This window comes from Pogoniulus pusillus, chromosome 8 (genome assembly GCF_015220805.1).
Source record: "Pogoniulus pusillus isolate bPogPus1 chromosome 8, bPogPus1.pri, whole genome shotgun sequence".
NCBI classification, from domain to species: domain Eukaryota; kingdom Metazoa; phylum Chordata; class Aves; order Piciformes; family Lybiidae; genus Pogoniulus; species Pogoniulus pusillus.
The window spans coordinates 27,241,579-27,257,287 of NC_087271.1; the positions used below are offsets into that span (position 1 = coordinate 27,241,579).

Genomic DNA, 15,709 nt, shown 5'->3' on the forward strand with positions numbered 1-15,709 from the left:
TAACTGCCACTGAAGGAAGGCACAAAGCTTTATCAACTTCACTTTAGCCACTTCTTAAAGTGTGTCAAAATTTGCCATTAAATATTTGATTAAAAATATTCATTGCAATTGAAAAAGTGTATCAAACACTGGATTAAAAAATGAAAGCTAAATAAATCCTCCAAGAAATTAAGGATTTATTTTTATACCATGTCTGTACCTGTGTCTCTGTATTTATGTACAACAGAGCTTAGCTGATTGCTTCATTAGAAATAACGAGGGGTGTATTTATCACAGAACTATAAGGACAGTGGTGTAGGAATGCCTTTGTTTGAAATACAGATTAATTCCAAGTCCTGTTCATTAAAAAACACAGCAAAGAGGTATAGCAGACAAGTGTTTACCTACCTTTATCCTCCACATGTATGGAGGAAAAAACACCAACCAAACAAAAAAAAGGTTTTAATACTTAAGAGAGACACTACACTGCTGTTTCACTGCTCTCTGGCATCAGACACTAGAAACAGCTGGTAGCCTCAATGCCTGCCTCCTCTGCGGCATTCCCAGTCAGCGTATGCAGGTCTCTCACTACCTTTAACCCAAGACTGTGATCCCACAAACAATCTGAAAGAGAAGAAATAAGGACAACAAAAATGATAATGTACTCAGATTTCTAAGTTCTGTACAAGATGAAAATGTTCAATACTATATCCTAAGAAAAATATATTGGCTTTGACCGGTGTCACTACAAGTAACTCTTAATAACATTTAGAGATACATATGTAGCATTGACATCAAGTAGGCATCACAGAGGCTTTATTGTTACTATATATGCACAAATTTGCTCTTCTCTAGTATCAATATACTACACAAACAAAAACCTTTTAGCCTACATTCTTCAATATATGTCCAAGGCAACAGGAGGCCAAAACAGAATTTACAAACCCTAGGTGCTAAGGGTCATGTCCCAAGGCCTCAAAATACAGAATACAACAGTACAATGTATAACATTTTTCATCCTCATGCCAGAGTCTGTTTCCTTCTGTGCAAAAACCCAGTGCATCAAACATCCTCAAAGTATCCAACTCCATACTGTATGGACTCAAATTACAACACCTAAGAAGAGTTCCCAAGGGGTATTGGTGGAGTTGTAGTTTCACCTTTTTGGGGTATTTTTCGAAGTAGATTCAGTGAGGTCATCAAGTATTTTTGTTTCACTTTCACCCCCTCATTGAATCCTAGACTTGAAACTGCTTAAGGTAAAGGGACTGATCTAAGGGTTGTATTTAACAGGGAAGGAAAAAAAAGAATATGAAAAAGAAAAATCAATATATTATAGAGCGGTTTTATTTTTGTGAAGAAATCTTTCAATACATCATGCCAAAATCTGCAAAGTGGCTTAAGTTTTTATTGGCAAAATGACATCTTAAATAACTTACTGCCCAACATCTAGTTCTTTAGTGATAGTTTGGCTGCTTCTAAGATTTGCTTTGAAGTATGGGGAAAAGAATTTGCCCATTTACAATTCATAATCAATCTCAGAACTTTTGTTACTGCATTTATGCCTCCTTTTTTACAGTTTAAACAGAAAGAAAAAATGCTCAGAAAAAAAAATTGTTTAAATGTTTTAAACAATGTTTAAAACAAGACAAAAGTTGCAATTAGAAAAAAACATGTTGGATTCTTTTCAGAAAGAAGGGCAGAAGAGATGACTTAAAAAGAACCTTTAAAACCAAGATCTCAACACTGTTTTTTGCTACAACCATAATACACATTCAGAGAATTCAAATAATGAATCCAAAAGGAGGAGCCAATGCAATCATCTTGCTTGCTCAAATTCAGAAGATGTGTTTCATGTGCTTGATTCCATACGTTTTGAAGAAAACCATGATGATCAATGCCCAGAGCCCTAAAATAAATCCTCCAGGAGGATGCCAGTCCTTTTGTTTTGGTTTCTGGAAAAAAAAGAAAGAAGGACAAAAAATTCCCACTCAGTTTTCACAATAAACATACACTGTGTTTACCAAGTGCAAAACAAAACAAACCAAAAGAGAGAACAGCAGCCTTGCAGGACAGAAAATACCAATAAGCTGTATTTCTTCATAAAGCAGAAGCATCTTGATGTGTAAAGGCTGATAGGAGGTGAGCTGCAACTCAAGCAGGTTAAGTACCACGAAAAGGCCACTAGAACTGTGCCTGAGACACCACACTGATGGCATGCATTAATGTTGTGGGACACATTCAAACTCATTTATTGAGACAGAATTTCTCCTATCTGGTCTCATGTTAATACAGGAGAAAAATGCTGTGAGTATGAAAAAAATCCTAACTGTTCCTACAAGTGAAAATGTGAAAGAGAAAAAAGACAGGGTTGTTTTTCCACTACCTACAATGTTTTCTACAGCTCCCTTTGTACTCAGAATTATGTGAATAAACAGGTATCTAACCACCTAAGAAGCTAAGATTAATAGAGGAATATCATAAAACAAAATAGGATTGTTTTTGATGTCAATCACATTTCCCAGGGGCCTCATTGAGTCTAACTGCCTTTCCTTAATGTAGAAATATACTCTGCAATTCAAATACCAGTCCCTTCAACAGTGTTTTATCTTCAGTAAAAAGCAATACAATGCAATTTGTTAAGGCCTTTTCCATCTCACATTTAGCAGTTAAGATGAGATAAAACTTGTCTGTCCTCTTCATATATATATTTTAAAAAATTCAGATACTCCATATTCAGTGAGAATTGGATTGCAGAATCTAAGAGCTGCTATGTGCCCCAAGATGTTTCTCTGGGGCTAAGAATAAGGTGAACCTACATGAGTGCTTTTTTTTGGTCAAGAATATCATGGTGACAGTATCATAATTGCAGTATTTAGTATTACAAGTCAGTCCTTCATGCCTGTGCCTACTATTCTTGCCCTCAGCAGGTATGTTTTGTGGATCTTCTAGGCAGACAGAGATGGTTTACTATTACAATTATAAATGCCAAAGTGGTTGCTGAGCTTTATTTCAGCCTTGATGAAAGATTTGCACTATTTTTATTTCTTGGATAGAATAAGAAACAAAAGGCACAGAAAGCATTTCAGGTTTGTGGAACTTAGGTCAAATTTACTTTTTTTTCCTGCCACATGAATAACTCTTACAAAAGATGTCATTGTTTCAATTTCCGTAGAACTTTGCCTACAGAAACTTGTCATTCTCCACCAAAAGTACCTGGTGGCTGGTGAACTTCAATGCAATAAGAAGCAGTTTGCAGTGTCTGTTCTTTCAAAACAGCTTTCCTACAACAAGAAAACAATTTTTGTTGATTGCTCAGCTCCCATTTCCTCAGCTACAGAGCTTTAGCTTTCAGAATTTTCTTTAGATACCATGCTTGCAATTAAAACATGTAACAAATGAGCCACGTCACCTGAGACACACAAGGAACTCTGCACTGTAAAATATTAACGATTTTACTCTGATATAGGAATCAAAACCAGCATTAGAATTTACATCAACGACAACAAAAGCAAAGACGCCAGCAGAGATGATGTCTATATATGCAAAGCACTCAGTTTCCTAAGAAGCACTCATCAGCTGCAGTGTATATGCTGTTGGTAATCTGCCACCTCACTGATACTCACAACCATGCATCTCCATATAAACACCTCAGAAAATCAGCTCTGCCTGTTCAGAAAGGCTGGCAGCCACCTCGCTTCTGGAAGTAACAGCATGCGACACTTCTCCACACAAAGCAACTTTCTTGTTTAAATCCTCCTAATTAACCCATAACTTCACATGCATATTGCAGTGCCTGTTTCATCAGTCTCTTTGTACTATCAATCTCTCTTTCCTTGGATCTCAGACAAATTCCTTACCGCAAAGTGGCACCTGACCCTTCTAGACAAATGACTTCAATTTGCAGTCAGTGACACTAAAAGCCTCTCTCTCCTATTTTGTATAGAATGCGTAATTTAATTTCTTTAAAGAATTTATATGAATAAATATTTATAAGGTGATCTATGAGTATGGTTTTACATTTTGTCATGCCATCTACTGAAGCCTCCATGGAATTCCACAAGGAAATGGAAGCCAATGCAGCAGTGTCTCCACACCAGGAAACTGAGGCATACATACACTCGGTTTAAAGACATGGGAGGCAATGTTAAAAGACAAAAGATCTAAACCATAAAGACAACCACAAACAATACATACGAGGCTATCTATGCAAGAGTTATGTAATTAGTATTTTCAAAAAGTAAATTATCTCAATGAGAAAGATTTACAGAACCAGAAAATTAAATTTACACATAAATATTAAACTACAATAAAAGGGCAAAGAGATGCAACTCTGCTGTACATCTGTAAGTCAATGGTGAGGTTAATTGAGCACAAAATTACATTGAAATATGCCAGTATTTTCCACTAGGGGCATACAGACATCAAAACCTTATGAATACCTAAATGGGATTATACAGAATCATGTTTAAACCTCCACAGTATAACCACGAGAGCTGAAAGAGATCTTTTTTTTCTTTAAATTAACTTGGTTATAGATTCCCAAGAAAGTCTGTCACTGAATTAAAAACATAATTAGCTGTCAAAGTGACAAGTTCACCCTTCTACGATCATAACAAATACGACATCAAATACTTCCCTAACACATTGTTGTCCAGCTGGATACATCAGCTAATCAGCAAACACCACTGAATTTCCTTTGCAAAAAGCTGCATTTTATGCCTTCAAATCACACCCCTCTACATGCAAGGTGAAGTTGCTGCTTCCATAAATTATATCAGCAAATTGTACCTGTCACATAAGCTGGCAGAAAGCTTTCAGCCAGCACCACTCTAACAGCAGACTTAACAGTTCAGCCCCCTTGGCACAGTTGTCAGTACCAAAAGCAATGCCAGTGTACCTATGTCAGCAAGGAAGTGTGACATCACTGAGCGCTCAGCTATTCCAGCAGTGCTGCCTAATGAAGTCAGGGGCCAAGGAAGCCCCTCCATCAACAGATGCAAGCCTCAACTGCATTGCTGCAGAAGCTGCTTTCACTGGTTTGTGCAGGAAGGTGGGAAAAAGTCGGAGAAACCTCTCCTGACAGAATAAACTATTGAAGTAAGAAAGAAACTCTTCAATAACAAATGAAAGTTTCTCTAGATCCACAGACTGAAAAAAAGTGCAGAAAACGCAGAATCTCTTTCTATGCCTATACCAATCCTGTGGCCATAAAAAAGTTGTAGCATTTATCAGAAAACATTAGTGAACATAAACTTTTTCTCACATTCCTAAAAGCAATATTTCAGTATTCATCCTGTGAACATTGCCTAGTTCAGGGTATTAGTCCAGAAAATCTCTGTAACAGGCAGTTTTTGAAAGCCAGGCATTTTCTCATTTGCAAGGAAAAGTGCTAAATGGACAAAAAAAACCTTTAAGTGTTGCAGTATTTTAATTTGCAATTAATTATGTATCTTTATTATGCTGAAACTGATATGAGAATGTGTACTGTTAAAAGACTACAGATTTGTTGTTGTACTTACAAATTATGCATAACTTTCTCATACTTGAGACTGAACTAAGCAGAGGTAAGAGATCTTCTGGCTCAAGATATTCCACCTTTCACTACTGCGGTCCACACCTAAACACTCAGCACACCCAGCAGTGTCTTTGGCACTGGTGTGTTTAGATTTTGTCATCTATACCACAATAGGACCTCACTATAAATGCCCTCTTTTTCCCTACAACAGCAGCATATAAAACTCTACAATGTGTCATGAACAAATACATTTAGCAGCTTAAGGGCCAGTCATTATTGAATTGCTGGAGATTCCGAATTGGAAAGATAGGTAGCTAAGCAACAGCAAGCTTCCTCCTGTGAACAGTTTTCTGTTGTATGGTCTCTAGTTCTGCTAGATTCATTATCCTGTGGAACTTAAAAGCAGTTAACAGAGAGTTGCTCCAAGTACTGTAATTAAGGAAGAGGATAAAACAGTGTATTTTCAAACTGGATGGGTCTATAGGGACCCGAATGGAAAGCATCCAAGACTTTCAGTGAAGGTGTTCCATAAGCATACAATACTTGTTATTCCAATTAAAGTGAATTCTGTGGGAAAAAAATAAAATATAATAAAGATGAAATTATATTTAGATTAAAAATGGTATCATTTAAAATGCTGGATCAGAAAAATAAGATTTAAATCACCGTGTATTGACATGGAAAACACTTAAGTATAACTATAATCTAACCATCCCTATAGTCCTTTTCCAACAGAACTCCCTTTGCGTTAGGGTAATCAGTAAGGACAAAAATAATGGCATAGAAAGATCTGAGTTAAATTCAGAATCCACACTTGGATGGTAACAGTTCATACAGTCAGGAGTAGTAGCAGTTACCCCATGGAAAAGGGATACACAAATTCATTGGTCTCCTCCAGTGTCTTACTCCAAAGAGAGCTTTAAGAAAGTGAGTAAAACCTTAAAAATTATTGTGCACATCATCCTTAGGGAGGATGTTCTCCCCAACCTGAGGCAGATGGTGTGTGTTTGTACCATGAGTGCAAGCTATCCATACATAACTGCGCAAACCCAAAACATCACAAGTGCTGTGTTCCAACAAGTCCATTGAAGTGGCAGCTATCACATTTCATACCCCTCAAATTCTCTAGTTATAGTGCAGAGTGCCCTAGACCCAGTTTTGGCCTATTTATGGCAGCACACTGTCATGGTAGGCCTGATAGGCCCAAAATAAGCTTATACATGTCCTGGCTTGCCCAGGAATGTTTTTCCTATTGCATACTGCCTTAATGTTTGCCTGGAAATTCCACTTTCACAAGTTTACCAGGAACAGACTCTAAATGCCTCGATGCGATCAGCCTGCACAGCCAGTGTGACATCATGCTGAGACTGCACATCACAAGACATCCTGCCTATACCTGAAAGTCTCCTGCCAATTAAAAGTCCTGGAGACACATAGATCATCCAGGGGAGCCAGGACACAAGGTCAGAGATTGCCTGCCTCCTTTCCCCAGAAGCCAGGGAAGAATCAAGTCTCAGCAGCCGACAAGACAGAATTCCCTGAAAGTGTCTGGGTACCGTCTGGGACTGTGGCTAGCCCCACAAGTCAGGTAATAATAGTTTTGTGAGTAAATTCCTAAAAGCCTCTTTGTCCTCCTTTGCCTTCTGTCATAAGCAGAAAGAACTCCTTGAGTCCATCTATTGGGCAAGCAGCATACTGACCCACAAGTGGCATTTGGCTACATGAATCTTCTCTTCCAGTTCAGTTAATGTTTATCTATTTTGCTGGTTGTTACTAGATCTGGTTATTATCTGTAAAATGTTTCCATGACCGTGAGAAGAACCTATTATTATTATTAGAATTAGTGGTCAGGTGTGGTGAGAGTTCCAAATATCAAAATACACAATATTAATTTTGGGAAAAATAGAATCTCACATTAATTAATTTCCCCTTCATAACACACAAGTGGTACAAAGTATCACACAATGTTTGTTATAGTAATATTAAATGCAGTGATTTTATATAATTGTCTCACTGTGGTGCAGCTATTGTCCAGAAATGGAGAGGAGAGAGTTCAGTAAGTGCTGAGTTAGAGATAAAGTGGAGGCTTGGAATGACCTTAGAGAATGGTGTAGCAAATGTAAACATATGTAAGCCTGGAGTCTGTGGTTTTCACCTATCACTGCTGACTTAGAATTGCCAGACACAATATATGTGTGGTTGAGAGAAAATGAAGAATGTCTATGCCAAGTAGTGTGTAATCCTAATGCAGGTGCATGTAACCAATTGGAGTCTGAGATGATTTGTAACCTTCCTATGTAGCCTTCTGATAAAACAGTATATAACCCTATGCTTGGGGTGCAATAAACAGATTGGATTCCTGATTGGAACTTGCTTACATTAAGCTTTTTTCCCCATCTCTTATTACCCCCTGATACCATGGTATTGCAGCCTAAGACAACGCAAGATTCTGGAGCTGCCTGGCAGACAGCAGCAACTACAGTACTAGGGAGGAAAACCTTGGACACACCCTTCTCTGAAGTTCTCCATCTCTACTACTCTTGAGGGGTCAGCAGGCACTTGAAGGGAAGTGAAGCAGTCCTGCTGCTTGTCTGTGAAGTGCTCACCATCATTATTAGATCATCTGGGTGAATTTTGAATTTTGTGGGGTGCAAGTTTTCATGACTTGTTTTTTGGTCATTCTCCATTTAAATTAACTTTTCCATTTTTCCATTGCAAGAGTAAAGATTCCCTTTCTTGTTTCTCAAGATACTTAATGTTATTTTAGGGTCTGTGTTACAGACCAGTATTGATATCTGAAAAAAAAGAAAGACCTAAATTTCAAAATGGGTCTCTGAAACCCAATTTCAACCCCAGATCTGAACCTGAAACAATCCACCTGCTTCTCATCTCAGGAAAAACCCACAGATCTGAAAATGAAGGAAAAGAGAACTCTTTGGAAAAGCCAAGTCTTGTGCATTGCACTATGCCAACACTATTACTGCCAAAAGGCACTCTGCAGCAACTCAGGTTTGCCTGCAGTTTGACTTTTCAAACTGGGTATTCATCTAAACTTTTATGAGAAGACACACAAAGTTTAATTTCAGAATAAATTTATCTGTATCACTAGCAAATCACAGCCTGAAGTACATCCTCATAGCTTTTAGTGGTCACTATATGCTTCTTGTTTGTCAGTTATAGTTTGGATTTCAGGTTCTCGTGGTGGGGGAGGAAATCAAATAACTTCAGCCATCTCGTAAGGCTTTAATCCTCTTTTGTGCCACAGCAAGATTAAAGTCATAGGAGAACTCCAACATAAACGCTGCCTGTTAATCTGCAAAACCATTTAAAGCACTTGTGTCTAATCTCCCAGTTTGTATTTATTAACCACAGTTCCATGAGTAACAATATCTTCAGTATTAATAAATTACTGAAGAAAGTTCACTTGACAACAAAAACTGATGAAGGATACCCAGAGAGAGCATCAGTTAAATTAACATACCAATGTCAACAACTACATTTTAAAGATTTGTCTTGAAAACTGAATAACCACTGTAATATAAACTACAATACTGTTATAAGAGCTTTAGTTTTTCATTTCCTTCTAAAAATATGTAATATATAAGGGCTGCTTAGAAATGAACTTTTACTTATTCTCTAAGCACTATCTCACAGCATTACATAGCACTTTGAAGTGCTTTTAGTGGATTAAGAACCATTTTGAATAGGCTGCCCAGGGAGGTGGTTGAATCACCAACTCTGGATGTGTTTAAAGGTCATTTAGATGTGGTGCTTGAGGATATGGTTTAGGGGTGAACTTTGTAGAGTAGGATTGACATATGGACCTGATGATCCCAGTGGTCTTTTCCAACCTGAATGATTCTGTGATCTATTAATCTTCCAACCTGTGACACAATACAAATATTCTTCCACTAATCAAAGGAATTTTCCCAGCAGCTGGAACCCAATGTAATTTAACTCCCAGACAAGCCAGCATCTAGATGAATGATGTCCACCTGGCAAACACAACAGGTATTATACCAAGGGCCTCCAAACCAAGATGTGTGACTTACTACATACAAAGCTAACAAACACTGGCAGCTGTAACCAGTCATATCCTTCTTCCATAGAGTGGCACAGAAGAGGTCTTACCCATTCTGCACCCCTACATGCTCAGCCACCAGTGAGTTACATTTTGGAACTCCTGCATGCTTTTGGGTTGTATTTAGAGAAAAGCAAACAACCCCCCCACTACATCTATTTAAAACATATTAAGAAAAAAAATCATATTCTAATCAAATTCATACTTTTACATGAAGCCATGATGACAATTTTCATAAAAGGGCACATAACTCCACCACAAAAGATAATAGATTACATTTGCAAATGCAAAGCATCATGCCAACTGAAGCATGCAAAACCAGAAGATCAGCAGCTTAGGTAGGCTCAGTATTCAAAACATGGCCACCACTACTTTAAGAGAAAAAAAATATTGCATTTATAATCAAATAAACAAGCAGAGGATTTTTAGCAAAAATAAAACTAAAGGTGCCACACCACAGACAGAAAAATGAACTTTTTGAGGTTCATTACACTGGAGGGGGTCAGAAAACAAAAAAAAATAGTGACTAACAATGCAGATCTCAGTAAGAGGACCTCTGAACATGATCAACTTGCTGTTACTGAAACTCTGGGTTAAACAGATCAATACAGCAGCTACAAAGAACAAAGGAGGTAGCTGCTAGAGAGACAAAATATTTGCAATAATAAAATCATGTAAATAGAGCCAAGCTATTACCAGAGCACTATTTTTCTATGCATCATGCACCACTCACTTTCCCCTAGGAAAAGGTTATCTCAAAGTCTTCTACAGTGCAATCTAGTTCATACCAATACTTCATGTTGCTAGAGGGAGCAGAACCAAAACAGATCTCTCAGCTCTGCAGAGACAAGGCAGTACATGCAACACATGGACTCCTGCCTGTTTTGGTCTGGGATGATTACTCCAAAACCAGCCTCACTCAGCCCAGTCTTTCTCTGGAGCACAGAACCTCCTCCTTGGATTTCCCATAGCATCTCTCTGAATCAGTGTGAATCTATTCAAATACTTTAAAATCAATATGCTCTCAGGTAAGTTTCCCCCTTAATCTCCTAAAATTAATTGTATGCCTCAAAACTTCCATTACGAAGTACACTTTTGATCATTCAAATTCAAATGAAGTTGTTTCAGTTTATATGGAGAATCCATTAGGTTCATAAATTATTATGCTATTCATTTCAAAGTAGCAGTGATGCTTCTAGCCACAATTTTTTTCTGCATATCCCATGAGTATCTATTCATTTATTTCCAGGTGACAGGCTGTATTAACAACAGATGTTAGACAACATTAGATCTTATACCCAATATGCCATACTGAGTACAAGATCTAATCAAATACCTCAACACTACATTACAAGAAACTGGAATCCAAATAAATATTCCTTATTCACTTAGCTTTTACTGCTCATTTTTAAAATCTCTACCACTACAATCTTAAAGTTCTCCTTTGCCCTGAGCTGTGTGTCACATTATACAAGCATGCAGCAGAGCTCCACATTTCTAGCTCCAGCTTGCAGAAGCCAAAAACAGCAATAGATTTAAGAGGCAGGCATGAAAAAAATGGATGGAGAAAGAAACAGGGCTGAGGCAAAAGGTGCCTGCACATTTATATGAGCAAGATCAAAATGTGTCTGTGTTTTTATTGGAAAAAAAAATCCTTATTTTCAGTGAGAAATCAGTGTACTACAGCAGGTGATTGGTCAATTGCTCCCCACAACCACCTACCTTTTAAAGTCAATTGTTGTACTTAGTAATTTCATACTAATACCACACAAGTGTTCTCACCCAAGTTTATGTTGCATCTACTATCTCTGTGAGCAGAAAAAAAACCCCTACTATTCTGAAATATCAGAATTCTATGTGGGCTCAAAAACAAATCATAAAACATGGACACAGCAGTAACAGAAACACTTATTTACTGGTTTCACATAATTGCACCTATGCCTGAAAGTCACGCTTGCTATGTTGAAGAACAAAGAGTCCCAGCCAGCAGTTGCATTCCTGCAAATGTTTTTTGTAGGCAGCTGCCATTAAGAAAGAATGGCAGATTTATGGTATCATAAATATTCACTGTTCCCACATGACATTTGCATGCCACTAGGTTCATTAGTTGAATGCTACATGAGGCTTAAACACACACCATCTTTCTGGAAGAATGAGTGAGTGTAGGTGAGTAAATACCCTCCCAGATGCCCACAGGTAGTACATACACCATCAACATCTTTACAAAAAGGTAAGTCTTTAAAACAGATTAAATGACAGTTTGGCCACTCAAGTGCACCTTTCCTGCCTACCATCTTAAATAAACCCAGATTACTACCATAGTGATGTCATGTTGTCACTCAGTCCCCTGTAAGGACTATTCATCTGCTTGCCAGCCATGTAGTGGTAGATGGTCTTTGGTGTTAAGTGCTCCCTCCCAAAAAACCATGACACTTAATATTTTGCTAACTCCCCTCCACTGCAGCCAGGCTTCTCCAAGAACACTGAATCAGAGGAGACAGCTGTCAATGTACAAGGCCTCTCACTGTGGGGGAAGAAGCTGAGGGGAGGAGAGCTGGCTGTGGCAGGGTGCCGCACACCAAGCCATTCACAACAAAAGTAATCACTTGAACAAAGCTGAATCACAACCTCATGCAAAGAACTGCACAGGAATGTCAATATAGGATGCTGTCTTGTCTGTCCAACAGCGTGAACTCAACTGATCCATTACTGCAGTCTCCATTCATTTACCTCTTCCATTCATTCTTCAAATGGAAATTATTTCATCAAATTTCAACCCTCTGAATTATTTAGGAAAACAATTCCAGACAGTGCACTAGAGAGCAGCCTGCCAATATCCCTATCTCTGGCCATTCATCAGTCCTGTCAAGAGCTTGTGGGTTACGCTGTCGTAGTCCTTACAGTATGCTACTGAAGGATAAACAGAATATAATTAACAACATTAAAAAAACCACCAATACCACCAATAACACTATGATTAGATGGTTAAGTGGCATAAATAAGTGAATGTACTTGCAGCTAATAGGGCTTTCACTCAAGGAAAAGTGTTCAGAAAGGTACCTGCTACCACAGCCCTGAAAAATACATCAAGGTAAGATTGATAACATTTATATTTTTCTTCTCATCAATGTCAGCTTGTTGGAACAGCTACTTTTTATGCAGCATAAGTTCAGATGAAATATAGACAAAAGAAAAAACTAGCAAAACTGTTACTGCTATTTGACAACTCACTGAAATACCGCTTAAACAAGCACTGTCTATCAGAGAAGCTTTCATGTGTAAACAATAAAGAATAATTAATAAAAACTGTACAAGCTTATGTGAGAAATGAAAACATTCCAGAACACTGAACCAACACCAAAAAAAGAAAGGAATTAAATCTTGCATCTTAGACAACCTACTATAACATACTTCAGTACTTTGCTTTATGTAGAAAGGTCCTGATCCTGCATGTATTTAGTTGCAATAACACAAACTAAGTCAAGAATTTCATCTTCCACTCAAATAACACATGCTGACACACACAACGGTTGCTTCTAAGACCAGTGCAATTGGTATTATGCAACCAAATAGCAATAAAATCTATGAAATACTTTGCCCTTTGCCTAAGGATCTAACATGTGTCCTCTCCTTTCCCTGCACTCCACACACACACATCCATGCATGCACTTGTCTCTCTTATTTCTGGCATTATTATTCCAGTGACATATAAAAACCACATGAAAAAAATGTGTAAATTTGAGACCTAAGTTTAACATCTAGGATGGATGCTGACCTTCAGCTTACATAAGCTGCACAATGTTATTGTACTTTTAGTGGGGTAGCTCCCATTCACAGCTTTTGGGGAGAGAAGAGCTAAGCCAGAATCACACCACTCAAAGCTACATGTTAAGAGGAGTGTGGCAGAAAGTGACAGAAGCCATTTAGCAAAACCAGGAAAGCTGATAAACACAACAGTATAGCAGATCTGCCTTTTCACCAGTTTCTACAGCAGACAAAGTCAAAATATTCTGAACAAGTTGGGCATAATTCGGGGATGTCAAAGGCAGCTCTTTTATAGCCCAAAGAGGCTTCTGCAGAAAAATTAGACAAAATGCCAGGGAAGAGGCCCTTTCTCTGCCTATAAAAACAGAAGTCTTACTAATCAATGACCACTTAGGAATATTGCTTACATTTGCCAGTAGGTCTCATTCCAAATGCAAAGCTTGTTCCAAAAAAGGCTCCTCCTACAGAACAGCAAAATGAAAGCAACTCCAGAACAGTATTTCTTCTGTTAAATACTCTACTTAGTAAAAGAAAAAGTGATTTAATTTACCATTAAGAGGTTTTGCTAAATCAGTTTTCCCTTAATTAGGCAAGTCCTAAAATATACTTTGGTCAAGCACAAATCTTAAATTACTACCCTGGTACCATATAGGCTGGTATGATATAGAAAAGATTTATACTTTTTTAATTCAATAAAGACTAACAAAATAAATGTAGCAGTAGCTCTTCGTTCCATATTTTCAGCTTTTCATTTACATTAAAATACAATGAATAAAGTTATTAGGCAACATTTTTGCTGGTGATGTAGACCTTTGCTCGGACTGTTTACTATAACAATAATGAGCATGATAGTCTCTACAGCCTTAAAATTCTACTGTTAGGAATTATGCTTTCTCACTAAGGTTTTTGTGGCTTAATTGTCTTACTGTAATATTGATACTTGGTACTTAAATGTAATTAAGAATAGGAGAACCATTCTTAGAATACTATTCTAATCCATTAGGTAATTCTTCCTCACTATGGTGTGAAAATTTTCATCTAGTTAATTAGCACACCTACCTCTCTCAAGCTTAAGTGCACCTAATGTTTTATGATGGCCCAAGCTTAAAAAAAAAAAAGAAACCACAACACATTAATTATGCTTCCATTCAGTTGTATAACTATCTTAAATTGTGTGAACAGTTAAGACAAAATTGAAAAATTACCATAATAGGCTTTTGATACTTCCCTGCTTAAGCAGAAATTAATTCTAACTCCCTGTTTTTATGCAAAGCCTTTATAATTTCTCTAATCTCAAGTTCCCATGAGAGAGAACACAATACTTTCAAGTACAAGAGTGCGAGGCTTGGCATCTTCTCTTTTTAGTTATGCAGTTTATTTGATGGAAGTCTGAACTGCTAAGCCTCCCTTTGTGCTTAATATAAGCCACCCTCAGTGGAAATACAAGTTAATTTAAGCAGAATTAAGTTTTAGGAAGAATCCACTCTCTTGCACAGAAAACTTCACTAAAGCAAAGCTTTTTAAAAGGTAGCATCCATTTCCTGAACTGCTCTAGAACCTGTAAGAAAGAAACTAAAACGAAGCAACATTTTCAAAAGGTACTTTTACATGTAAAACACCATAAACATCAAAACAGTCTAATGGAGTTATTTATTTATCATTTTACTGTATGCTTTTTCAGTTTCATCTCGCACCATGCATGAAGATACTCTACCAATGTAATGAATTAGCATGCTCTAAGTGTAAGACATTAAGCATCTTCTGTTTTATTAATGGTAACTATTATTAAAACCTACTGCTTATGTTACAGAAGCAAATCAGCTCTACTGCTGGCATATACTTCCACACACTGTAAGATGTGTGGCTCACATACTGAATTCACAGAGTTATCTCATTTATTTCTCTGCCCTGAACCATAGTTCAAGTATTTGTAGATCAGATACTACGCTACAGCAGCACATGGTGTATTATGATGCCTGCAAACCTATTAAGGTCACAGAAAGCTTGTGCATATACTTAGTCTATTCCCAAGTGAGGCAGAGATATATTATTTGCATACCATTATGCACTGAAAACCTATGCAGTTATCCCCACTGGAGACAACTCACCACAGTGACCTAAATAGTTTTTGCTTTTCCAATATTTGAAGGAACAGCAAATAAATGGGACCCAGTGCAGACAAAACCAAAAAGACTCAGAACACCTAAGAATCCAGCTTGTAACTAACAACTGCAAATGAATGCAGGCCACTGTATCACAAAAAATCTTGTGGAAGAATGATGAAAAAAAGTGAATTATATGGTTAATAGAGAACTTCAACGTTGGGAGTAAAAATAGCAGGAGGGGATAATTTTAGCAAAAAATGC

The 15,709-nt window shown here is 37.4% G+C and overlaps 1 protein-coding gene across 3 annotated transcripts in view; it reads right to left on the minus strand.

Annotated features, from left to right (window-relative positions):
- Positions 1–778: 778 nt before the first annotated feature.
- Positions 779–15,709, minus strand: part of PIGK (phosphatidylinositol glycan anchor biosynthesis class K) — a 73,719-nt gene continuing 58,788 nt past the window's right edge. Inside the window, exons 11-12 of one of the 3 annotated variants that reach the window (XM_064147838.1) lie at positions 3,196–3,263; positions 1,917–1,934 (exon numbers count right to left, since the gene is read on the minus strand). In XM_064147838.1, coding sequence (XP_064003908.1) covers positions 3,213–3,263 — 51 coding nt within the window. In that variant the 3' untranslated portion in view covers positions 1,917–1,934; positions 3,196–3,212. Of the gene's footprint in view, positions 1,935–3,195; positions 3,264–14,400; positions 14,447–15,709 lie in introns of those variants that run through there. The other 2 variants (XM_064147837.1, XM_064147842.1) reach the window with 2 other exon arrangements.